At 35.8% G+C, this 27,477-nt stretch overlaps 1 protein-coding gene across 1 annotated transcript; it reads left to right on the top strand.

Moving 5' to 3' along the window:
- The first annotated feature begins 2,590 nt into the window (after positions 1–2,590).
- MACC1 (MET transcriptional regulator MACC1) lies at positions 2,591–27,477 on the top strand. Its single transcript, XM_019443562.2, has 4 exons — positions 2,591–3,498; positions 4,975–7,016; positions 10,617–10,805; positions 24,648–27,477. The coding sequence occupies exons 1-4, from the start codon at positions 3,327–3,329 to the stop codon at positions 24,858–24,860; spliced, it is 2,616 nt and encodes an 871-aa protein (XP_019299107.2). The 5' UTR covers positions 2,591–3,326; the 3' UTR covers positions 24,861–27,477.

The following is a 27,477-nucleotide window of genomic DNA, read 5'->3' as shown; positions in this document are numbered from 1 at the left end:
GATTGAGAGAAGGAAGATTTGTTGGAGGATAGTGGGAACAGGCAGAGAATAAGGAGAAATCTATTTGGAAAGAATTTAGCATGGTGGTTTTTAGAATGTAGTTCTCAAAATGTGCCCCTCTCTCCCCAACCCAGAGCCACAGCATCACATCACTTGGCCACTTTGCTAGAAATGCAAATTCTCAGGTGCCTCCCCAGTCCTTCTGGATCAGAAATACAGGGTAGGTCCAGCAAATTGTGTTTGATCAAACCTTCCAGGTGATTCTGGTACCACTGAGGTTTAGAACCACTAGTTTCAAGGACAGCAAAGATTTGCTTGAGCATTTGGAGAAGAGGGCTACCTCACAAAGAATTCCAGCTAATGACCACCTTGTGCCTTTGTTTCTGAAATGTTATGATCCTCCAGGACCATAGGTGCATAAGTCACCATTCTGATTCTTAGGTTGTTGAGGACTTTTAACTGCATTATTCTAGGTTATTAACTATTTTCTACACTAAGGGTTGTTAGCTTTGAAGGAATCCTGGATATAAACTCTTCCTTTCTGCTCTGTCCTCTACAAGAAATTAAGGGGTCTAGGGAGCTTTCTATCTCATTGATTTTCCATTTAAAATGTACTTTATATTTTTAAAAAATACTTTTTCATGTAAGGATTTTTTTTCTCATTTTAATTTGATTTGCTCAATGTTGCTCAAGGATGTGTACTTCATTTTCTGTTCTAAAGTTTTGGCTACCTATGGTGTGCCAAGGACTTTAGTTTTTGACACTGTATTTGGTAAAATCAACCAGAGAATTTTGAAGATCTGCCAGGAAACTTGAGGCTTCAGTTTAAATTGCATATTGCCCAGTTTGGCTTTTCACCCCAACTTTCCATGCAGTTTTGCCTATCAGGGGAAAAAAATTGTTATTTCACCATTTGAATTTTTTAAGTATGCCACATTATGAGATAATTTTGCATTTGTTTATCCACTATGTTTGGAAAACATGTTTTCCCCCTTCTTTTCTTTCCTTTCCCTGCCCTTTCCTCTTCTTTCTTCATTTAATTTTGTTCATTATTTTCTTGATACCAGAAACGGCTTTTGATTCCTTTCAAAAATAGAACGAATTTCTTTGAAATAAAATGTCAGGAACTTGAAAGAAGAGTATGACAAACATAGTTAAAGGTGAAGGAGATGTGGTTAATGCCTAAAGGAGAACAAGAAGTAAAAGTTTAGCATGACTAGCAGTTTGAATTAGAAGGTGGGATAGTCTGAGAATGTAGTATTGGGAACCTCGAGTCTGAGAAGGGGCGTATGCATCCTGGGTCACGGAATTTATGGAGTAGCAGTAATGTGAATGAAGAATTATGTCAGGGTCAGTTACTCACCAGCTGTTTGACCTCGTAGGCTAGTTATGTTCCGTTGCTGAGATTCATTTTTGTACTCTAAAATCTTACTGAAGATATTTATTTTTCAGTGTTGTCATGGGACAAAGAGATAACATGTATGTGAAGAAGGGTGAGTCACAGCAATGGGATGCTTCCAGTTAGTATATACTGATGCTTTTAATTGCAATTCTCCTGTTTTCATAGTTGCACGGTACTTCATTGAATTAAAACACCATATTTATTTCTCTATTCATATGGCAAAGGATAATTGGGATGATTCCAGTTTTTTGTTAATATAATGAACATTCGTGTATATCTGTTCTGATGTACATATTCAAGGTTTTACTACAACAAAGGTACTAGATCAAAACAACTGAGATAGGAATTGCTGGGTACTAGGCTGTAGGCATCTTTCCTAGATAATGCCAGATTGATTTTTAACTGATTATACCAATTGACACTTCCACTAACAGTGTACATGAGTTCCCATTTTCTCCACCTCGTTGCCGATAATCGGTGTCGTAGATTTTTAAATTTTGGCAAATTTGATAATTGTACCTTAAGTGGTCTCACTTAGAATCCTCTGGCTTCCAATAAATTGAGCATATTTTAATATATTTGGAGGTCATTTGTGTTTACCTTTTAAAGAAATGCTTGTTCAGGTCTTTTCAAAATTGTCTATAATTTTGTTTTTATTTTGCTTATTAATTTGTTAGGAGTCTTTTACAATCCAATCCTTTTTTGCTTTTTTCAGTCATATGTAATGGAAAGGTCTTCTCTCACTTTTTGGCTTATATTGTTATGTTTTGTAAATGGTGTTTTTTGATCTATAGGACTTTTCATTCTTTTTACATTTTTTTTTGAGAGAGAGAGAGAGAGAGAGAGAGAGAAAGAACGAGTGTGTGTGTCATGCACAAGCAGGTGGGGGGGGGGAGAGAGAGAGAGAGAGAGAGAGAGAGAGAGAGAGAGAGAGAGAGAGAGAATCTTACACAGGCTCTACACCTAGCACAGATCCCAAAGCAGAGCTTAATCTCACAACCCTGGGATCATGACCTGAGCGGAAAACCAAGAGTTGGTTGCTTAACTGATTGAGCCACCCAGGTGCCCTTCTCATTCTTTTTTAATATGGTTTGCATTTTGTGTGTTTGTTCTTTGCCTAGAAATTATCTACTTCTCAGAAAATGTAAAGATAATTCCTTAGACTCTATTTTCAAGTTTTCAAGTTTTGCTTTTCAGTCTTCAAATGTCTTAGAAATGATTTTTGTATAATCAATGTAATTTTGTTTAAGCATGAAAACAAATTGTATCTTTACCATTTATTGAATAATCCACCATTTCTACACTGCTCTGAGTGGCCACTTCTGTCATATAGCAAGTTTTTGTGTGGGGATGGGTCTGTTCTAGGGTTATTGTACGTCCTTAGTTTATTTCTTTTCCAATTTCACATTGTCTCACTTAGCACATATTGATAATAAGTGCTAATATCCAGTGGCACACTTCATTTCCATTCTGTTATTTTTCTGGATTGTCTTGAATATTAGCCCTTTGCTTTTCTGTAGAAATTTTTAAAAAGCTTAAGAAGTTACAAACACATACACATACATAACATCTTGTGATTTCCCTTGGAACTGCACTGAATGTATAGAACTTAGGGGAGATTTTCCAGTTTTGTGAATGTTTGTCCTCCAATCACCAAACAGGGATTTCCGATTTATTGAAGTTTCAACTTACTATTCCTTTTCTCTTGTCCTTGGGATTTTCATTAATTACTTTTTTTATGGGATCAGTAATACATTTTAGTTTAGAATCTGAGCATTTTTCAGAGAAGTACTAATATATATTTCAGGATATCTAATCTAGCATCCTACCAGAAATAGAGGACCTATGTAGAGTATTATTATATGAAAGTTTCTATTTAAGGGTATGTGAATACTTTAAATTTAGTTTCTCTGCCACCTTGTACATGTATACTTGTAAAATATTTATTTGTTTGTTTGTTTGTTTATTGTCTAGGTGGGAAATGTTAACCAATGAAAGAGCCCATTTTTGGTCAGGAGGGATTTCACGAAGTAAGTCTGAGGGAAATTTATGTGACATGGAAGGTCAAAAATCCTCAAGAAATTTCCATATTACAGGTACTTAATTATTTTACCCACTGCAAATAACTATTGGAGGGATACCTCTGAGAAGAGCTACAAAAGATTAAAAGAATTATAAAATTATTATAGAAATACACTATCATTAAAAAGATGAGCAAAACGAAATAGCCCAGGCAACAGATTATGTAAATCTTATGAGAAGGCAAAAATTTATTATTAAGTGAATGATATTTCTGGTACATATAATGAATTTGGAGGCTAAAGAGATCTCTAGAGATTGGAGTGTGCTAGAAAATCTTTATGGAGAATAAAAGAGTTGAATTGATCTTCAGAGGAAGAGTAAGTTTTAAGAGAGATGAAACCAGGTTGAAGCAACAAGGAAATAAGAGAAATGCAATTTTTATTGTTCAAGTGCATCTTCTAATTTTTAATATGTGATACTGAAAACTCATTTCAATCAAGATATAGCTGTATACATATTAAGCAAAAAAGTCTGACTGTTTACTTGAACTCATTTTCCAATTTTGGCTGGCCATTTGGCTTTCATTTTCTTGAAAGCAGTACTAGGTTCACCAAGTCCACAGAATCGTTACCAGTATTTATTGAGAAATGACCAAGTATGAGTTACTCTAATCATTAAAAAATGACTTTAATATTTGTGAGATATATAGAAATTCCTTACGGTTCATGTGTAAATATTTTAATGTGTTGGTGATTCTTAAACTACTTTCCAAAGAAATAACATGTTTTCATTTCATAGTGGTAAGCCTGTTCTTAGTCATTTTAAACTTGGAAAAGTTCAACGAATCCTTTCAAATAGTAAATCTAATGGTGACCAATTTTTCAATATTTATTGTCATGAAATGTTTATTTTTCTGGAAAAAACTTGAAGATTATTAAAACTCATCAGTGCAGTTGTCAGGAAATAACCTAAGAAATGCATTACTATTTAATTTGGCATATTGTTTTAAAAATTTTAAATACAAAATTGCTTTAGCCGTTAACAGATGCATTTGATATTTTTACACATGGAATATTATCAGAAAAGAAAAAAACATCAAATGAATAATCTAGGTATATTGAGACCAAATATTCAGTGTTTAGAAAAATCTGGATAGTTGACTGAATTATTCTGTTTGTTCAGGGGTTTTATTTTGTGAAAATAAAATATAAAACAATAATGCATAAGTGTAGGTAGTCTGGGTAATTTTCAAGGAAATGTGTTCAACTGATTACTGTATAAATTTTTGAGCACTTATTTGTAAATTATAGTGACTTAAGGTAAAATAACATTAAACATGGTAAAAAATAAACTGGCAGGACAGTTTCTCTTTTCCTGTAACATCAAAATTTGAGCAAATTTAACATTAATTTTGTAGTAGCTGTTACACTGGAGATCGAAAAGCAAACTAAAGAGTCTTGAATTGTTAAGCAATAGTGAAAATTACTTTTGGTTGTATCTCAGAACACCACTTCATCTTTGTTTTGCTTTGTTTTTGTCTAAATAACAAGAATGTCCAGACCCAGGATTTCTTCTCAATTGGCCAGATGCTTTCACCTGTCATGGCAATAGTGCTTCCAAAATTACAAATCCATTCTGGAATGAATTGTCTGCTTCTAACCCATTTTTGGATGACATAACTCAGCTAAGAAATAACCAGAAGAGAGACAATATTTCCATCTTGAAGGAAGATCCTTTTCTCTTTTTTAGAGAAATAGAAATCGGAAATTCTTTTGATTCTTCTGGCGATGAACTGGACGTGCATCAGTTGCTTAGGCAGTCTTCCCCACGGAAAGCTGGAAGATCTAAAAGTGTTTCAGAACTTTTGGACATTTTAGATGACACAGCACATGCCCATCAGAATATACATAACTCTGACCAGATACTAGAACAAGACTTAGAATGGCTTCAGAATGACAGAGAGGCTTATAAAATGGCTTGGTTAAGTCAGCGCCAGCTGGCCCGTTCCTGCCTGGATTTGAATATAATTAATCAGAGTCCTGGATGGGCCCAAACACAAGTTGCAGAGACTGTGACAGTTTGTAAGTTAAGCCACCAAGGAGGATCAGTACAGTTACCTGAATCAGATATCACTGTTCATGTACCCCAAGGCCATGTAGCTGTGGGAGAATTCCAAGAGGTATCTCTAAGGGCTTTTCTTGAACCTCCACAAACGCTTAACCATGATCTTTCATGCACCGTAAGCCCACTGTTGGAAATCATGTTAGGCAACCTTAACACAATGGAAGCCATTTTGCTGGAGATGAAAATAGGGGCTGAAGTGAGAAAGGATCCTTTCAGCCAAGTCATGACAGAAATGGTATGTTTACACAGCTTGGGTAAAGAAGGCCCTTTCAAAGTGTTAAACAACTGCTATATTTATGAAGACATTATTCAAGTCAAGCTAATAGACTTGAGCCAGGTGATGTATCTAGTGGTTGCTGCACAAATTAAAGCTACTCAGTCACCAGCTGCCACCATTTGGGATTGTATCCACAAAACCACGTCAGTTGGAATTTATGGGCCCAGATATATTCATCCCAGTTTCACTGCTATTTTTATAGTTTGTGGACACAGTTATATGCCAGGAAAGCTTACAATCTCTGATATTAAGAAGGGTGGTAAAAACACATCTCCGGTTGTGTTTCAGCTTTGGGGGAAGCATTCATTCTTCCTTGACAAGCCACAAGATTTAAATATTTCTGTTTTTTCATGTGATCCTGATTTTGAAGTGAAGGCACAAGGAGAAAGGAAAGAAATTAAACAAAAGCAGTTGCAAGCAGGTGAAGTAGTTAATCAACAATTTTTATTTTCCTTAGTTGACTCCAGAGAAATGCACTTGTTTGTTTTCCGTGTTCAGGTGGAGCCTCCCAATGGTAGAGCACTTACACAGTTCTTTATCACTACACCTGATCCAGCTCCGAGCCTAAAAAGGCTCTCAAATCTGCCAGGTAATTTGCAGGAAGAGAAGAAAATCAGGTCTGCTCCATTGTTACCAACAGTGTGTATTAAATATCCCACATTTCAGGACAAAAAAATGAACTTCACCAACTATGGGGTAACCTTGAAGACAGTGCTAAGACAAAAAAAGATTGACTACTTACTTGAATATTTCAAAGGGGACACAGTAGCTCTTCTTGGAGAGGGTAAGGTAAAAGCTATTGGGCAGTCCAAAGTGAAAGAATGGTATGTGGGAATCTTGAGAGGTAAGGTTGGACTTATACACTGCAAAAATATCAAGGTGATTGCCAAGGAACAAGTAATATCTATGTCAGATAATGTCTTCACAACCAGAAATCTTCTTGAACAAATTACCCTACCCTTTAAAAAACTGACGTACATCTACTCAGTTGTATTGACCTTGGTGTCAGAAAAAGTTTACGATTGGAAAGCTTTAGCCGATGTCTTGGGTTACTCACATCTGGCACTAGAAGATTTTGATCAAATACAAGCAGACACAGAATCGGAAAAGGTTTGCTATGTCGTAAAGAAGTTAAAGGAAGATTGCCATGCAGCTAGACACACCAGGAAGTTTCTTTATGAACTTATTGTGGTGAGTATTCCTTGATCACAGTAATATGTTTACCATAGAGAACTTTATTAACTTAGCAATATTTACAACCAAACATATGAGAGAACTTAATAAAACTCTCAGCAGTCTCAAATAAACTGAAGTCACATTATAGCAAATATAGAGATTTTCTTACAAGATAATATAATTGATTTCTAAGTTTTAAAATTCAAGAGTGATTTTCCCAGAAACTAGGCTCCAGAGGATCATCTTTCAAAGGAAGATTAAAGATTCTGTTTGTGTTAGAGTGTAACAGTTAAGAGATCTCTTCTCCTCTCTCAAGTAGTTGAATAGCTCTTAAAATATCAGAGAAGCTTCAATAAGATGAAAGTAAATAAAAACAAACTGAAACAAGATTGATTAACTTGTCCATTGCTATCTGTCCACTATTTAGTGTGTTTTTTTTTTAAATTTTCAGCATTGCTTTTAAAACATATCATCAGAATTTTAAAAGACCCATATCATCAATATCCTTCATATTATCAATTTGACATTTTTCGTATGCAATGCATCATAAGCCAAAAAATGATATTGCTAATTCTCTTCTTAATCCTCATGTTTTTTTTTTGTTTTATTTTTTTTAAACGTTTATTCATTTTTGGAGAGACAGATCATGAGAGGGGAAGGGGCAGAGAGAGGGAGACACAGAATCTGAAGCAGGCTCCAGGCTCTGAGCTGTCAGCACAGAGCCCTTAGCGGGGCTTGAACTCACAGACTGAGATATCATGACCTGAGCTGAAGTCGGATGCTCAACCGACTGAGCCACCCAGGCACCCCTTAATCCTCATGTTTTAATAGAACTCTCAGGATCGTTGTTTTGGTTTTTTTTTTCGACATAGTATTTACTCAATGGAGTAATACAGGCTCAATGGAGAGATACAAAGTAGATAAACTGTCTTGCCTTTAAAATAGAGATTCAGTATTTTATAAAAATAAAAAGAGATATCAAGAATATATTCCTAAAATTAGCTAAAATATGAATTTATAAATAATAATAATGATAGCTAACACTCCTGTAGGGTTATCTATGTGTTTGGCCCTATGCTGAACTCCCTATACACACTATCTCAGCCATAAACTCTATGGAGTAAGTATAGCTAGCTGGTATCTTCATTGTACCAACAGAGGAAACTGAGTTTTGGGAGGCTGGCAGACTTGCCCAAGACCCCACAGTTGGTTAGTATCAAGAGGGGACTTGAGACCTTTCTAGCTCCAAAGCCACATTTGAAACCACTATGCTTTCCTAAAACAGTTATAAATGTGTGTGTGTGTGTGTGTGTGTGTGTGTGTGTGTGTGTAAAAGTTTGTGTGAATATGTATATTGGTCTGTGTAGTAAATACCATTATAACTGGTCCTTAGGAGAGATGAGTAAGATTATACAGGCAGGTTCATAGAGAGGACAAAAGCTTTAATCAAGGTGCACATGGAGGAGAGAGATTTTTAGAGAGGAATTTATTCTGTGACATTAACAATAAAGAAATAGTATATATAAAACATTTTCTTTTCTTTATAATTTTTTTGATTCAACAGTGATACTGAGAAGGTTAAATTTTGAAAGCCCCAATATCCAGTCATTAAGTGGATAGTTTTATGATGGTGTGCCACATTCTCAATCTAGCCATTTAGAGTCATTGGCTGATCTACCTGGTTGAAGCTGCATGTGCATTTTGCAGTGATTCATTACCTTTCATTACCTCTGCCTTAGTTCACGTTCAGCGTGGACCCATAAAATCTTGAATTGGAAATTGCTTTTTTTGTTTCTCTTAATGGAAAAAAAAAGTTATTTTGGTCAGGTGGTCTGGAAGTTTAAGCCTCATCATATCTACACTATATTGGTGTATGCTAATGAATTTAGTGGCTTTGGTGACTACCTAAACAGTGCTGATGAAGAACTCATTCAAGGGAGTAGTTCCTAAAAACTCATGCTGTGCCTGAGCAGAGGCTTCAGGATTTCTGTATGGAAGGGGTATAGAGGCCATATCTTGAAACCTTATTTGCATAACAAGTACATGTTTCTCTTGGATTGTATATTAATTTGGAGTAGCTTGAAGGGAAATAATAAAGATTGTGGGTTCTAAAACCCTTAGTCATATCTTAGACATTGAGACTGGTTGTCTTTATGTACTTGACAATTCCTAAAGTACCTGAGTATCTGATTCGATTTTCATAAAGATTATGAGCAGCTACAGAAGGTGATATCACCACTGTATCCATTTTAAAAATCACTAAACAGAGATATTTTGTTATTTATCTAAAGGTCTATACTTTGTGTAATTGGATTTTAAACTCAGATTATGTAACTCCAAGTGTAAATTTCTTTTCCTTAAAGCAAGAACCTGGAATAAGCATTGCTAAAACCATTCCACAACTTACTAAAATCATCTTCAGGGGCCTGCTAGCTCAGTACTGCTTTTCCCTGAGGTCCTAGCTCCTCATCATAAATGTAAGGATGAATACAGTCAATGTCTAAAAACCATGGGTGGTCTTTCTGATGCTTCCATAGGAATGAACACTCCATGGACTTTACTAGTTGCCTTACCTGGCCATTCATTTTTACTTATTGTTTCATAGTGATAGATAACACTTTGAAATGCTGTTAAATGATGAGGCACTACTATGTTTATTTGCTTATTTGAAAAGAGAAGAGATAGATAGATAGATTTAATCCTATTTTAAAAAACATATTCAAGCCAAAGGGAAGCTCATAGATTTGTTTGAAATATGCATGGCCATTGACAAAGCTCAGACACCTAATTAAAATGAAAGAAGGAAGGAAGGAAGGAAGGAAGGAAGGAAGGAAGGAAGGAAAGAAGGAAGGGAAGAAAGAAAGAAAAAGAGAGAGGGAGGGAGGGAGGAAGGAAGGAAGGGAGGAAGTGAGGGAGGAAGGGAGGGAGGAAGGAAAGGGAAAACTGATGTTTTCCATTTTGCATTGTTGAAGACTGTTTTTAATACTAAATGGTTTATATTTAGCACAATTACAATGGGGGTGAAGGCAGAGAGTTATTTTTTTTAAAGTCATCAATATAAATAACTTTGTTCAAAGTTGTAGGAGTATCTTATTTTATACAAGAGGCATCATTCTGGGAAGTTTTAAATCACATTTTGAAGAAAAATAGAATAATATTTACCAGCACTAGTATGCTTATTTTTTTAGAAAAATCCTGTAACCAATTCTCTGATAAGGAAAGGAATTATTTTTTGTAGAGTGAATAATCATTTCTGGGTTGAAAAATTATAGACTGCTAGAACCTCAGGGTATCTTTGGAAGTGTCCAGTTGAACTTCCTCTTGTTCCAATTAGGATATTAAAGAAACATATTAGTTGAGTGGTTTACCCAAGGCCTTATAATTAGTCATTGAGTTGGGCTTAATTCTCCCCTAATTTTGGTCTAGTCATATCCTCTGTACTTTGCTGGTTGGATTTGCTTAAAAGTAAATCAGCTTTTTGAATTTTAGAAACCTCAAGTATACATGTGGTGAGAAAGAGAATACCAGTTTCTAGAATGTATAATGAAAAAATTAACTTATAGGAGGAAGCCAAGATTAGTTGATTTTAACTATGGTATGTAATTGTTGCTGCAGGCTCTGCTGAAGATGGATTGCCAAGGGTTAGTAGCACAGCTCATCCAAGAGGCTGCTATTCTGACATCAGCTGTCAAACTTGGAAAAGGCTGGAGGGAACTAGCTGAAAAGTTAGTGCGACTCACAAAGCAACAGATGGAGGCATATGAAATTCCTCATCGAGGAAAAGCTGGAGGTATTGCTGTTGAGGTAAGATTTCTATTTGTCTAATTAAATAGTGAAAAATTGCAGACCAAGGAAATCAAACATAAATCCATATACATGGATTCATTGAGGCAGTCTCCTAGAGGACCCACTAATTGAAGTCACTGTAGCTATAATCATCAATATTATCTGAACTAAACCTACATCTCTCCTTAAAGGCCTCAAGAACCTTTAAAATATATTGATGTTTCTCCTATTGGATTGCATTTTAACATGGTCTTTGAGCAAATAAATTGAGCAAATTAGATAGCTAGCCATTGAGTAGACAGGGCTAATAAGAACTTGAGGCAGAGAACAGATAAACTTTGAAGAGAGGAAATGGGGCCAAATCAGAATAAAGGAGGAGGATATAATAATAAGTATTTATCAGCCTCAGTTATAGACTTAGTCACCTATGATAAATAATGTTTGGTGACAAACATTAAGGAGGTGGGTGTTGTGGGGTTGCTGGTAATGAGAGCCTGGTAATGCAAGCTAGAAGTACCTAAGAGCTTCATTATTTTCTTTGTAATTTTGTATACAGTAAGAACTATAGACATCAAATATAGAATAACAACACTTAGTACAAAGTAAATACTTACCATGCAAATATTGTTTTTATTAATATCAAAACAAATGTACACTGGTAGGCCTAGATTAGGTAAATATTTTCTCTATTTACCATAAAGAAAGAGAATCCATTTTTATTGACTTAAATGAAAATATTCTAGTGATAATCACATATAAAATGTCCTGTGTCTTTCTCTCACATGAGTGAAAGCATTTTCAAGATATTTTTAGTTAAGGAAAGGTTATCTCTCTGATTAGATGATAACTTGGTAGGAGGCAGAAGCTATGTTCCCCACTTCCTATTTGGGCATAGAGCTGGGTTTTAATTTTTTGAGAATTTTTTCTTATTTTGAAGCAACTATGCCAGCTGGGTGAGCACAACAAGACAACTTTTCCATGAAGCTTGAAGAGTCAGATCAAGTCAGGTAAATCCCAGCAGCTGCGCTGGAAGCTTCAGCGTTCCTGGAGCCTGGCTATCCAGCAAGGACTCCAAACAGACTCTTGAGGCAAGAGCATCCAGGACACATCCTCCCCCCTTTTAGATTCCTCCCCCTTGTAGACTACATTTACTTCCATATACTGAGAAGGACATTACAATCTACAAATCAGTTTTTACTGAATGAGCTAAAAGATGACACACCTTTAATAAGGAAAAAAAGAACAACATTCTGAGGGATATGCTATTCTGATATTCAAGTGAACTTGATTAATACATTGTCGATTGAGATACCACCACCTATCAGAATGGCCAAAATCCAGAACACTGATGACACCAAATGCTTTGGAGGATGTGGAACAATGGGAATCCCAAGTCATTGCTGGTGGGAATGCAAAATGATACAGTCACTTTGGAAGGCACTGTGGCTGTTTTGTACAAAGAAAGCATACCCTTAACTTATGATCACTCAATCACATTCGCTGGTATTTACCCAAAAGAGTTAAAACTTTTGTCCACACAAAAACCTGCACATGAATGTTTATAGCAACTTTATTCATAATTGCCAAAACTTCAAAGCAACCAAGATGTCCTCCAATAGGTGTCTGGGTAAATAAACTAGTAGATACAGACAATGGAACATTATTCAGTGCTAAAAAGAAATGACTTACCAAACCATGAAAAGACATGGGAAAACTTTAAATACATATCACTAAGTGAAAGAAGCCAATCTGGAAAAAAAGCTTCACACTGTATGATACCAAATAGATGACATTCTGGAAAAGGTAAAATTATGGAGACAGTAGAGAGATCAGGGGTTGCCAGACTTTCAGGAAGGAGAAGTGAATAGGCAGAGCACAGAGGATTGTTAGGGCAGTGAAAATACTCAGTATAATATCATAATGATATCTATATTTGTCAAAACTCATAGCATATACAACACATGGATATGCAATGAATATACAATGAACCCAAGGTTAACTGTAGACATTGAGTATTTATAATATATCATTGTAGATTCATCAGTTCTAACAAATATACCCCTCAGGTGGAGGCTGCTGATAACAGGGTAGGCTATAGGCTATGCATATATGCATATGCACCTATGCATAGGTGGGAGATATATGCAAAATCTCTACCTGCAAAATCTAGATATATGTGAACCTAAAACTGCTCTAAAATAATTCTTTTTAAAAAAAATGTTTATTTTATTTATTTTCAGAGAAAGAGTGCAAATGGAGGGAGGTGGGGGTGGGCGAGAGAGAGAGAGAGAATCCCAAGCAAGCCCCGTGCTGTCAGCGCAGAGCCAGATACAGGGCTTGATCTTACAAACTGTGAGGTCAGGCTCAGTCTCACAAACCATGAGATCATGACCTGACCTGAAAACAAGAGTCAGATGCTCTATCAGTTGAGCCAACCAGGCAACCCTAAAAATAATTCTTTAAAAAAAGTTGCCTAACTGAAAACCAGCCTTTTTTTTCTTAGTAAGGCCTTGTTTTTAAAAGGGTTTTCTTGAGAATTATTTACCAGAAAGTTTTTATTCTCTCAGGTTTGTTAAGCATCTAACTTCTCTCTAATTGTGATTGTTTATATTTTGTCTTTCCCTAAATCTTGATGGAAGCCAACAAACAGCCTACTTTTCCATTATTTACTTTTGCACAGTCCAAATCACAAATGACTAAGTGCATGTCTAAGGTTGATAAATATTCAGAAACAGAAAGGAAAGTCCCTAGGTGTCTTTCTGGAGGTTATCATTCAATTTACTGTGGCTAATGCTGACAGTCATTGCTGTGATTCATGTTATTAAATGCTTAGAAAATTATGCATGATATGGGCCTGAACCCGTTCCAAATAATCTATGGGAGTCTAGACCACTTAAACTAAAGGGTAAATGTATGCTAAGTTTTATCCGCCTGGAAAAACAAAACAAAAAAAAAACAAAAACAAGAACAAAAACAAAAACAAGAACTAAAACAAAAAACAGCTGTACAGTTTTTTTTTTTTTCTCTCAGGAAAGAGACTACTCACAAAAATGATCAATTTACAAGTCAAGAAATGATTTTAAAACACACTGATACTAGTTCTGGGTAGGGCATGCAGAAGGAGGGAACCAGAATTGGGGCACAGAGATAACAAGGCCTGGTGGTTCCCATGCTGCTTTTGTTTCCTTTATCTCACTTCCTCAGAGGGCATACTTTCCAACATTTTCTCTCTATGTGTGCCAATGTCTACAATCGGGCTCTTCACTCACTTTCATTCTTTTTCTATTTCTCTTCTTTGCTTTTGTTCTATTTTTATTTTATCTTAAAGACAGTTATCTGGCTCTTATTCTGTTCCAGGCACTATTCCAAGAGCATTACAAAAATTAACTTTATTTAATCCTTTCAACCAAAACTTCTGGGGCAGATATTACTACTATCTAAGATACAGAGAGGCTGAGTAACTTGCTTAAACATACATACCTAGGAAGTCATGGAACCAAGTTTGGAGCACAGACTTTGACTTTGGGACCTTTGTACTTTAACCATTATGCTCTGCCCACCCACACCAAATCCAACATGGTAGCTGAGTGGCAGTGCCACGAGGTGTGGTCAGGACTGGGGGTTTAAGCAACTCATTTCATTTTTTCTTTTTCTTTTTTCAAGCCACTGTATGATACTACCAAAATTTGCCTTAGTATCTTTATCAAGCTTCAATCCAATTAAAGAAAAGAGATTATTAATAGCATGTCAGATTTTTCTTGAGTACTTTTGGCCATTTCTTATTATTTTATAAGGTGAAAAAAAAAGCTTCTCCCTGGAGACTTTGAGAAAGTCACTTTTTAAACTAACCACCTATCTAAGTTAAGTTATAAGAAATGTTAGTCAACTTTTCTGATGATATTGAATTTCTAACGTAAAAACAAAACTATAAAATTTTGAGTCTTATTTTAAGTAAAATATGTTTTTGGAGTATTGCCTTTGAAAAATAAATACATTTGTACTATACAAAGATGTTTAATCATTGCCAAGGTTTTCCAGTGAATGTTAATGAAAATTCATTGGAGTTTATTTTCCTGAACAAATTTAGAGCTTTAATTTAAAAACCAGAATCAATAAAATATTAGAAAAATAGCCCATTAAAAAAATTGGATTTTATAAGGAGAAAATGCTGGGGATTTCAGGGCTAAGATGTTCTTAGGCCTAACTTGGATACTCTTGACTTAAGCTTCTGGGATTAATGGTATGTGTGACAATTTTCCCAGTAACTGTCTTCCATTGGCCCCTGACACACAATAAAGAAGATACTCTCTCCATCTTATTCAGTCAGGACACTTACTTACCAAGGACACTAAACATTACTTCTTACTAAGTTACCTTCTACCGCACTGGGCTGCACGTCAAACACAGGCACCAATAGGCCTGTCAAGGCTGATTTCTTATCTGACCTGCCAGAATGGGCCGCCCTAATTATGGAAGCCTAAGGAAGTCAACGTTGTTAATTGTGATATAGTTTCATCTCAGAAGCCACTCACCTATAGAGAGTTATGACTGGAATGGTGTGTTTATAAGTCTTTTTGCTCAATCAGTGAAGTCTGATTTTCTGTTTTGTTTCAGCCATATATTTGTCCCCCCTTATTTCTGACTGGCAGCTATAGTGTTCAGAGCACTTTATTCTGGGTCTAGATTTAAAGTGAGAAAGTAGAGCTAACTTTATTTATGTTTTATACACGAATAAAAGTTCTATATGGAATTCTTCCTACTTATTTAGTATCTTTCCTCTGAATCCTTGCTCTCAGTATTTAATTCATCTGTACTTTTAACATATTTACTAGGACTGTCAGTTCCCAGAATTGGAGCTTTAGGAGCTACAAAAATCACAAACAGAATGAAAAATATGATTTTTTTCTCCCTAAAGCCACATTTTATTTGGCCTGGGAATCGAGATAAATTGTTAATAACTTGAATTATTTTATTTTAAAAACGTATATGATAAGATGCTGAAATAAGTGAAAATAATGAGAATGGTAATAGTTGCAATTTATTGTGTGTTTACTGTGTCAGCTAATCATTATGAGCATTTTATTTACTGTATTTCATTTATTTTAACAAACTTTCTAAGGAAGACATTATAACCATTCACAATTTACAGATATGCAAACTAAGAGTGAATGCATTTGTGTAAATCATCCAGAATTACATGGTTATTAAGTACAGAACTGGGTTCCAGACCCAGCTATGTTTTACACACAGTCCTATCCAATATGCACAACTAATAAGTCCTTTCAGAATTAGCTAAATAAAAGAAGATCAAATTGGGAAGGAGCTGTCAGAAGACACACCCTAGTCCTGAAGGATGGATAGCATTTGGATAATTGGAGAGGATTGGAAGGAGATTTCAGTGCTTCTGGATACCAGTGACTTCTAGAGACCATTGAGGAGACTATGTGGGCTGGAGGGGAGAGGTCATTTTAGTAATTATTGGGAGATATGGTCATATATGTATATATTGGAGACAATAGAGTCTTTAATGACTGCCAGAGCATAGAGGTTAAGATTGCTGGTCTGGATTCCCGATCTAGTCTATTATCTATTAGTCTTCAGCAAATAAACTTTTTTTTCTAGGAATATTTTTTTTTGGAAAGTGATGTGAATTATACTATCTTGCTCATCGGATATTTGGAGGATTAAATGAAATAATATACATGAAATATTTGGAATAATGCTTTGCACATTGTAATAACTAAATATATATTATCTATTATTTTAACTAAGAGCAAGAGGTGAATTTGACAACTGTGTGACATTGAATGATTTTGGAAAAGGAAATATAGTAATTTTTTAGTAATATGGCTGCAAGTAACTATAGAAAGAATGTAGGCAAGGGAAAAGTCACCAATGATTTCAAGGTTTCTCTTCTAAAAACTGGTGGAATGGTAATGCATGGAAAAAATAAGAAGAAAAAAGCCTTGGCTGCTCAGCTTTTTTTACTGGTTTAACAATGTTTATTTTCCTTGGAAAATGTCTCTTGCAAAAGATAAAAGGAAGTTCTTGAACTCTTATGGTTTTCTGGCTCACACAGCAAGTCCTGGATTCTGCAGGGACATTGCATTGTCCACTTCAAGCCTTGGTACTTAACTGTATGGTTTGCTGGGCTTTTACAGTATGAGATACATTTACAATTTCTTAAAGGTGGGAAAGTATTATATGGAAATTCATCTACAAGTGGTAACATGTATAGACTAATTTCTCAGTTCTTCATTGTTTGGACTACAGATTTGACACAGTAACATAATATTTAGATTACCATAGTCTATTTTGTACAATACTATAATGCTTGTTGCTACAATATTTAATTCCAAAAATTACTCCATTTCTTGAAATGATGAAATAAAGAAACAATGACATCGCAGTGAAATTCATGGGGTAGCACATTGTAGTCATATGATCTTCTACATTATATGTCTTATTACCTACCAAAAATCAAATAGAAATAATAATCATATTAATAGATATTATAAAGTTTAAATATTATAAAGATATCTTAAATTGGATTTAGAGACACAAATATTTTATTTAGAGTTTAGGTTTTCTTTATTGAGGTTTATTTTGAGGAATCACAAACAACCAGGAATATTAGAAAAACCAAACCCCAGCTAAGTATAAGACTTAAATCAGCATTGATTAAAACTGCTTACTACTGAAATAAATCCATGGCTATACTTTAATGAAATGACTCTGGATTTATAGCTGGGTGACCTGAATTCTCTTCCTAAATAGGAGTTAGTGAGGATGGCTCGTCCAGCCGGTTTTCCTAAGATGTTAGATTGTTTTGAGTAGATGCAGGAGCAAAGTATGAGTCCTCTATCTTCCTCTGGGTTATGCTTAACCCCTGATGTTCCAAGTGGTTATTCCTAGAGGAAGCAAAGCTGGCTGTACCCAGAGACTTTTCCAAGAGAATCTTCTGTCCAAGTTTCAAACAAGTCCATGTCCCTTCTAAGGAAATAGGGACTCCCTGATAGGTTAGCCTCCCTTCTTTTCTGAAGATAATGGTAACTCTCAACACTATTTATGTACTTACCATTTAAGGTGATAGAAAACCCACCTGGATATTATAAATGATGTACTGAAGATAGAACACATGTAATAATCTTTAATAATGCAAATTTGCCTTAATACTTCTTCAGCTAATTGTACTTAAAATGAAACATTGCTCCTATACTTTTATGAGGAAAGTAAGGGGGTTATGAATCTTTTAATGTGGAAAAATGTAATCATCCAATTGTAGTTAACCAATTGCATCCTTTATGCTATTCATGTTTTATGAGCTAAAAAAAGACATAGAGTGCTAAGCTCAAATCTGAATTGCTTTTATTCATGTTGCATTTCATTATCCAGAGCATTATCTAATGAGTCTTACTGGCTTCTGGGAACAAGCGCTCTAAATTTGGAAAACTATTTTTTAAATTTCTATTCCTGTTTCATTTCTTTTGACATCTCACCACTTCTTTTATTGCTCTTTTACCATTTTCTTTGTCCTCTAATGCCTGGAAGATAAACCAAAGACATTTCACACAAATGCTAGGACTTTGGAAACTGCTAACCTTTAATAGATTAAATACTTCCTGATGCTTACTGATGCTCCCTTATAGAAGGAGATCAAAACACACAGTTGAGAAATTAACAACTCTATGCTTTTGTCAGCCTTGTGCTTCCTATTCAGAGATGAACCCATAACATCGTGAAGTTAACATTTAAAAAAATCTCAGAGTATAGGAGTAAGAGTAATGCCTGTGTGTCAAATAATTGTGTTAGAGGTGAAGAAGACTGAGAGAATTTGTTTTGTGGTTACGAGTAATTCAACAAAAACAAACCCTCAGGAGCATGCTTTCCTTTGATTTATCTACGCATTAGTGCAGAGTTTCTGCATATCATCCCTTAAATCATAACACTGAACAAGAACGGAAGAACTATTTTAAACCACTAAATAGATATATAAGATAACATAAACCTGGAAGAGATCATAGCAGTCCACAATCACTTCCAGCTTTCAGAGGACTTAGGTCATTGTGGAAAGAAAATTGTTTATTCTACTGATTTTATTCAAACATTTCCAGAAAACGTATGACTTTGTTTTCTCTTTAATTATTACAAAGCTGAGAATACTTCGTGCCTTTTTTTAAAGAAATTAATGTTTATTTTTGAGAGTCATAGAGACAGAGTGTGAGCAGGGTGGGGGCAGAGAGAGAGGGAGACACAGAATCTGAAGCAGGCTCCAGGCTCTGAGCTGTCCTCACAGAGCCTGACGCGGGTCTCAGACCCACGAACAGAGATATCATGATCTGAGCCTAAGTTGGATGCTTAAACGACTGAGCCACCCAGACACCCTTCCTTTGTGGCTTTTAATGTGTATTTTTGGACCTAATTTTGTAAAGTCTATAGTTAATTAATGTATGCCAGTTTCCTCTTGTGTCTTTGCCTTCGATAGCATATGTTCACTTGCTGAATAAGAAAACGTAGAATGACAGACAGAAAGAAGTGCTGAAGAAACAAAAGTAAAATATTTAAGGACTTGAGTCAAATATCATATAGCTCTGTCGCAAAGGACAACAAAACACTGATTAGACTATTTATTGCATTGATGAAGGCTGGGCTTTTGTCATGCTTTGTTAAAGCAAATCTCAATGTAGAGAAAGTTCTATTTACCATACCTGGCAGAGACTTGTTTATTTCTCTTAATAAAACATACTTTTAAAACCTAGCCCCCGAGGGGCGCCTGGGTGGCTCAGTTGGTTAAGTGTCCTACTTTGGTTCAAGTCATGATCTCACAGTTCATGGGTTCGGGCCTGCATTGGGCTCTGTACTCACAGCTCAGAGCCTGGAGCCTGCTTCAGATTCTGTGTCTTCCTGTCTTTGCCCCTTCCCTGCTCACACTCTTTAAGAAATGAATACATGTTAAAAAATTTTTTTAAAACCTAGTTCCTCAAATTTAACATTTTTCATTTGTACCAAGTACACAACTATAGCATATGCTTTAAATCCCATTTATTCTCAGGTGCCTCGTTAGCGCAGTAGGTAGCGCTTCAGTCTCATAAATCCCATTTATTCTCAATTATTCTTGATATTTTCCCTGTTCATTACCCTAACTCCATAATGATTTTAACATTTGTGTGTGTTTATGTGTTCTGCTTAAAGGAAGTTAACTTATCTTCTTGAGAAATATGCTGCCTCCTTAATCTTCATCAACCCTAAATTATCTGGGTAGGGTAGGATTCAAACCAACCTCTCCTTTCAAATGTAAAATATTAGTCTTTATAGATTTTCTTTCCTTTTAAAAATAATTTATTCTCCACTGCTTCTCCTTCTAGCTTTGTCTCTCTTCTTTTAACTTTCAAATTCCAAATGTGACCCATTTTTTCTGTGGTTTCTAGTTCCTTGTCACCTGGTCCTACCTGCAGTCTGTCCTCTACCACTCTCTTCAAACTGCCTTCTCCATGGTTACTGAAGTCCTAATAGTGCCAAAATCCTGGATTTTTCTCATTTTTGCTTCATGTTTCCATATTACTTGACATTACAGGTAAGAGAGGGGCTAACAGAGAAGAGATGTCCTCAAAGAGTGGCATGCTGGCACACGTTTAATAGCTCTTCAAGGGAGAAAAAGCCCTAAATTATACCTTTGCCATCTTCCGTGGTGTAAAAACTCCTAACATTGATGATTTTCACCTCCTAATGTGATGTCACTGAATGTGGAGTTGGGAGGCTATGTGAACAACAGGCTCTGAGAAGCTGGGGTGAGCTGAATGTCCTTTTTGGAATGCTATCAATCCTTGACTTTTGCAACATGAAGTACCCTGCTTCATTTTCTATGACTCTGACACCAGCTTCTCTCCATACTTATATTGGTTCTACTTTTTTCTTTTTCCTTTTTAAATATTTATTTTATTTTTAGAGAGAGCTTGCACACGCAAGCAGGGGAGAGGGGCAGAGGGAAATGGAGAATTTTTTGTTGTTGTTTATTTATTTTTGAGAGAGAGAGAGAGAGCGCGCACAAGCAGGGAAGGCGCAGACAAATAAGGAGAGAGAATCCCAATACTCAGCACGGAACTGATGCAGGGCTCTATCCCACGACCCTGGGATCGTTACATGAGTCAAAATCAAGAGTTGGATGCTCAACCGACTGAACCACCCAGCACCCCTCATTGCTTCTATTTCTTGTTTGTGGTCCCTAATTGTGGACTTAATTGAGGGTTAAATTTTTCACCCTTTCATTTTCTTCCTTGGCATTTTCCTCGACTCTCATTTTTCCTCATCACTTTGGCATGATGCTAATAAACTCTTGGCTGCTTCCTGGAGGTCATCTCTCTATTCCAAAGTCTTACTGGAGATGGAGATACTCATGCCTTCACCTCATATGCATTAGGGTTAAAACTAGGTTGCCTATCTTTCTCTCACCCCAAAAGTACCCACTTTCCTTCATATCCTATTAAAAAGTATTAAATGCAAACTATATGCCAGATACTTTAGAAGGTTCTTTGGACACAGACCTGGGAAATTATTATCCATATTTTAAAGATTAAAAAATTCAAAACTCAGATACTTTGATTTACCCAAATTGACCCATCTGATAGGCATTGTAACTCAGGTGGCAACCCAGAGCTCTGACATCAAAACCCATCTTTCTTTCTGTTACACCACACTGCTTCTCAGTCAATGACCTCTCAGTTTTTATTACACTAAATGAAAACATGAAAGTAATTTTTGAGTTTTCTTAAACTGTTAATTACCAAATGCTGTCTAGTTATACAATGGGTCAGTGTTTGTGCAAGTATCTATCTCCCTTCTATGCTATAAGCTTCTAAAAACAAGCCATGCTATATTCATCATTTTATTCCTTTGTGTAACAAAATTCTTTGTAGTGGTAGCTACTCAAAAACTCTTAATTTAATAAGTGAAATAATTAATGAACAACAATGTGTTTTGAATATATTCATTGTATTTGTGCTACAATAGTGTTTCTCTGTCATCTGTATGGACAGCCACACATGATGTTATATATAGCAGATCAGATTTTGCACTAAAGGAATATTCAGGGTTAGTTTGCTTCAAAGAGAAACAGAACTGGAATGCAACAGATACACATTTTAGTATAAATCATGAACTTTACCATTGCTCTAGTGTTTTCAGCCCCAAGCTATTGTAACCCTTTCTATGTAGCTTATGGATTAGACTCCAGGAAGTCCCCAATGAGTTTAAAGCAGTATCCCTCCTTGCATTTCTGACTAATTCAGAGTACTCCTGGGGAGTCCTTTCACACTATCAGGTGTCTTAATTTGGGTTCAGGACTCAGAAGTCTATCCAAATTTCTCTGAGTTGCAAGAACTGACCGAAATGTTCTGCTATCAGTGAAAACTGCCAAATGTGAGAGTGTTATATAGCTCTCTGCATAAGTGAGTAGATAAATGTATCATTGGACTTCTGAATCTGTAGTTCCCAATTCCTGCATCACCTTGGTGTATTTCCTATTTCAAACAGCACCAAAGGACTGCTGCATGATTGAGTATGCCTCAGGGCTTTTCTATACATAGCAATCCACTGTGCTGCAGCAAGATATGTGGTGCAGAGTTGTGTGTGTGTGTGTGTGTGTGTGTGTGTGTGTTTACCAGGAAAGGCAGTGGAGCCATTTTGGCTGCCTCTATGATGTTACTTTGAATCTGCACACATAGTAGTGCATAAACTGAAAATTATCCAGATATGATTCTTTAAAAGACATCTGGTTTTTATGAGACTATGCCATCATCTGGGTACTGAAATGCTCTTAGATGCTATTTATCATAAAATATCTTCAAATACATCTATTTTTTTAAGTTTATTTACTTATTTTGAGAAAGAGAGTGCACGTGAGCAGGGGAGGTGCAGAGATAGAGGGAGAGAGAGAGAATACCAAGCAGGCTCCACACTGTCAGTACACAGCCCAATGCGGGGCTCGAAGTCGTGAACTATGAGATCATGACCTGAGCCAAAATCAAGAGTTGGATGCTTAACCTACTGAGCCACCCAGGCAGCCCTCAAATACATCTTTTTATCATTAAATTACTAAAGGACTTAGCATAAAATATGAGAAGGTTTTAGCTATAAACACCATTATTTTAAACAATATATGGCAAGTTGAAAAATAATGTACCAACTAGTTGAGCATCAGGGAATTTTAAATGAATGCAACATAGAATACAGGTCTCAAAGCTTTTACAGAGGGTTAGTATATACTCACTACAGAATAATTTACTTGTTTAGTGCATCTTTGCATCTGAGAAGTGGCAGGCAAGATTGAATCTGGCAAAAAGCATCTGTTAATATGCCTCAATTCATCTTCCATTGCTGAGATATTAGTGGTGACCAGCAACTGGGAGGTTTGATTTCAAAGTGACTATTCAGAAAAATAAACAAGAGAACATCTCATTCATAGTCTATCAATGATGGAAGATGCAGTTCTTTGTAAATCAGGTTGGAGAGGGTAAAACTTATATACAAAAATCTGGGATCATTTGGGATGATGCATCATAACCTCCTGGATATAGTATAATATTGATAATTATTTTCCATTCAATACCTTGCAGAATCAAGCTTCATCAATAGAGACAAAGATATGGGTGTTCATGGCTTCCCAGGAATGCCAATTTGGACAAATAACATCAAACTGTTTTTTGAGTTCAATGCCTATCCTTTTATGTAGATTAAATTGATTGAAACTCTTTATTATGGTCTTTCATTCTTTTAATTTCAATTGTAGAGTATATGAGGCTATCAGAGGAGGGTGAAAAATTATATCCCAAAGCCCTACTTCATGTGATATTACTGTTAATGGAGGCTCTATTTAAGAGGGCAGCTCTGCATAATATTGAGCTCACAGTCTGTGTTCCTGCATTTGTGATAAAATCACAAATGAATTACTTTAGTGAACCCAAATAGGTAGAGGTAATAAAGTTTATATTCCAAATAGTCCAATTATAAGTAGTACATGGCTCGTTTTTTCATTTTCTTAGAAAAATTTATTTTAAGCTCATTGTGTTTCTGTGTGTGTGTGTGTGTGTGTGTGTGTGTTTATTCTACAATTTATCTTCTTTGGTCGGCCTTTGTCTTTATTCTCTCTGAGCCCGGTTGCCTTGGTTACCATTACATACATGCTCGAACATGAAGTTCCTCTTTGACGTACATTTATTTCTATGGAAACAATGATGTCATTGGTATTGGTAGGTGCTTGGGGAAAGCATAATAAAACATTGAATATTGATCTTTCTTTTGGTTATAAAATGATTCATTAAATTATTTTTAAATTAGAGAACTGTATTTTTACTTTCCTTTTAAGATTTGATCATGAAAGTACATCTTTTCTTGCTTCCTTGCTCAAATAAAATGACTTAAAGCATTAAATACACTGTATAGCTCCTTCTTGTGATATGTCGTGTAATAAAGCTCACCATAGATAGTATTAAAATAAAAGAATCATTATTTTTACCTTAAAAATCTTTCAGAGAGTGAAAAGTTTATCTCAGTAACATCAAAAAATTACACAAAGAATTTTATATCATATCAAGGCAATGAACAATGTTTAGATGATGGATCAAGAAAAAAAAAGAGGCACTACTTGTCATTATTTTAAAATTTTTCTAGGCATAGAAACACAAAAATATAAGATGGAAGTGATAGCTATTGAAACGTTTTCTATGACATTAAGTAAGTCCATGTATAATTGGTATTCCAGTTTTTTTATGTCCTGAGAGGCTTTTTAAAACTTTTTTTAAAAGCATCTATTTTCATCTCTGTTTGTCTTCCAACTACTCCAGTCTAATTTTTTTTCCTTTATAGATGATGTGGAAACCTGCTTATGATTTTCTCTATACTTGGGGTGCTCACTATGGAAGTAGCTACAGAGACGTGTTACAAGACCTTCAATCGGCTTTGGACAGAATGAAAAACCCTGTGACCAAGCAGTGGCGAGAGTTAACTGGAGCTTTAATACTGATACATTCCTTAGAGTTTTTGAGAGCAACTGCATTCTCTACTTCTGAGGAAGTATAGGGTATGTTTTGGGGAAGAGGGAGAACGGTAGGAGGGAAATGGAGTGCGTGTGTGTGTATGTGTGTGTGTGCATGTGGTGTGTGCACACACACGCGTACATAAAGAATCTCAGAAAAGTATTACTTTTTTTTCATTTGTCAAAAAATATTTTTTCCTGGTGAAAGCACAGCTTAACACAAAAGCCAAGGATACATTTTATAATTAAACATGTAATTTTATATGTTTCAAATGCAAACATTAAGCCATTTTGTTGTTGAGAAAGGACAATAAAACCCTTGCCCCTTTCAAAGTTGCTTTAATTTCTTTAAGTCAAAACAAATGGCTGTTAGCATAATTACCTCACACAGTTACCTAGATAAACTAGAGGCTCCCAGTGTGAACACTGGAGTTTTACTTGTAGCGGGTCTAGAGAGAGGAGAAGCAAACACATACTCTGTGCACAGGCACAGAGCCACAAGCTTTCTATATTCCATCTTTTTTATTTATTAGTGGAGTTTGCTAACATTATTCCCATTTTTCATCTGAAAAGACTAAGGTGGTGAGGACACTCAGGGCAAATAGCCAATGGGAAATAAGTTTTCCGTCTGCAAAATCTGGTTTTATTATTTTTTTTAAGCATAGCACATAGCAAAATAGTAAAAAACTAAAAGTGCACATTAAAACTTATAGGGACATAGTAGCAACTTCATTTTAAGTGAAACTTGCTGCACTTTTCCACCATCTATTGAAAGACTGCCAGAAAAAAAAATATGACTGATCATCAGAAATCTGTTGTTTGCATCCATGGACTAGAGTTTTCACCATCTTCCTTCCCCTAGCATCTTGGGACATAGCTAACCCTGCCTAACTTGGATTTTTTCTTCAGGATCATTGTGCAGAGCAGTTCTTTAACTCTCAGGGATTTTTAATAAGAAGAATTATTTTAAAATTTTTTAACGTTTATTTATTTTTGAGACAGAGACAGAGCATGAACAGGGGAGGGTCAGAGAGAGAGGGAGACACAGAATCCGAAACAGGCTCCAGGCTCTGAGCTGTCAGCACAGAGCCCGACGCGGGGCTCAAACTCACGGACCGTGAGATCATGACCTGAGCCGAAGTCGGACGCTTAACCGACTGAGCCACCCAGGCGCCCCAAGAAGAATTATTTTTTAAAAACCTGACTTATCACTGTTCAATGAAGCAGTTGTAACCGCCCAAAACACTGATATCTGTGGGTGTGAATGCTCATGTGCTCATACAAACACACGTGTGTGTGTGTGTGTGTGTGTGTGTGTGTGTGTGTTTACTAGAGTGTTTCAGAAGCTTTTGCAAGACAGAGATTACATAGGGAATTAGGGCAGTGCAAATGCTAACTGCTGGTAGAGTTCACAAAGAGATGGTTTGTGCTTACTCATATGTTCAATCCTTTGGCCACATGCCAGTGTTTTTGTGCTTTGGACAGTCATTCATTTATTGTATTTAATCAACAGATGGAGTATGTGTACCTTCTCTGTGGCAGGCACGTAGATGCTTGAGGTTAATAGTGGTGGAAGAAAGAGCATGATCCCTGACTTCAGTATTGCTAAGTTATAGAGACAGGCAACAATTTAAAACACTATACAATTAAATATAAAATTAGATCTGTAACAACAGTTACAATGGACAGGCCGGAATGCCAAGGGATATAGATATGAAAGGCCATTTATGAATCCAAAGGGTCAGGGATGTTTTCTCTGGGAAAGAAATGGTGAACCGAAGGAGGATCAAGCACTGCTTTTAGTCCAGGGAAGGTAGAAGAGGTCGTTCCTCAATGCTTTGAAGCCCTGAGGCTGGAGGGAAACTCCAGAGATGCAGAGAGCCAGAGTGAAGGGTTTGAAAGGGTGAAGAAGTGAAGGAAGGAAAGACACACCCTCAAAGGTAATATAATGAGCTGAATAAGGATTTTGTTTGGGGATCCTGAATAAAACATATCCATTTGGCTAAAAAGTAAAAGCAGAATCTTTTTAGAGCTTTTAATACACCTACCCTGGGGTATTTCTTATGCTGGCAAAGGTAATTTGAATTAGGTTTAAGAACAGTCTTTAAGGCTTTCAATATTTATATTTGATAATAAGAGAACATAGCCTGCCCAGGGAGTTATGTACACACATTCAAGGACAGAATTTATTTTAGTTGAAAATAAATTCAGGGAGAGGGAGGAAAGAAATAGTTTGTAAGTTCAGGACACAATCATTTTTAGTGGTGATTTTGCTTTCCTTAGAACATTCTTGGAATCTTATTAACATGTCAGCAAACCGGAGAATTTCGGGAAGAGATAGTAAGGAATTAATAACTGGGTTTTTCCAGGCTCCAAGATCTGAGAAGACAGAGATCTTGTTAGCTGATTAGGGTAGTAAGATTAAACAAATCACTTCAGGTTTACATCGCAACATGTGTTGTGACTGTGGCTGGGAAGTTTAAAAAGAGTTTAAAAAATGAAAAACATGAAGTGCAACTTAAGGATGAAGCAATGGCTTAAATATTAATATATACAAAGATATCTTATAGTCTTGTAACAAATCCTTCCAGAGGAATTTTAAACCCATGTCCAAACATTGTTCTTATAAATATATTCTAATATTTTTATGAATCACTTTTA

Source organism: Panthera pardus, unplaced genomic scaffold, assembly GCF_024362965.1.
Source record: "Panthera pardus isolate Hobbes unplaced genomic scaffold, ASM2436296v1 HiC_scaffold_8, whole genome shotgun sequence".
Classification (NCBI taxonomy): domain Eukaryota; kingdom Metazoa; phylum Chordata; class Mammalia; order Carnivora; family Felidae; genus Panthera; species Panthera pardus.
The sequence above is the reverse complement of the archived record's forward strand: the minus strand, read 5'-3'. Positions and strand labels throughout refer to the sequence as shown.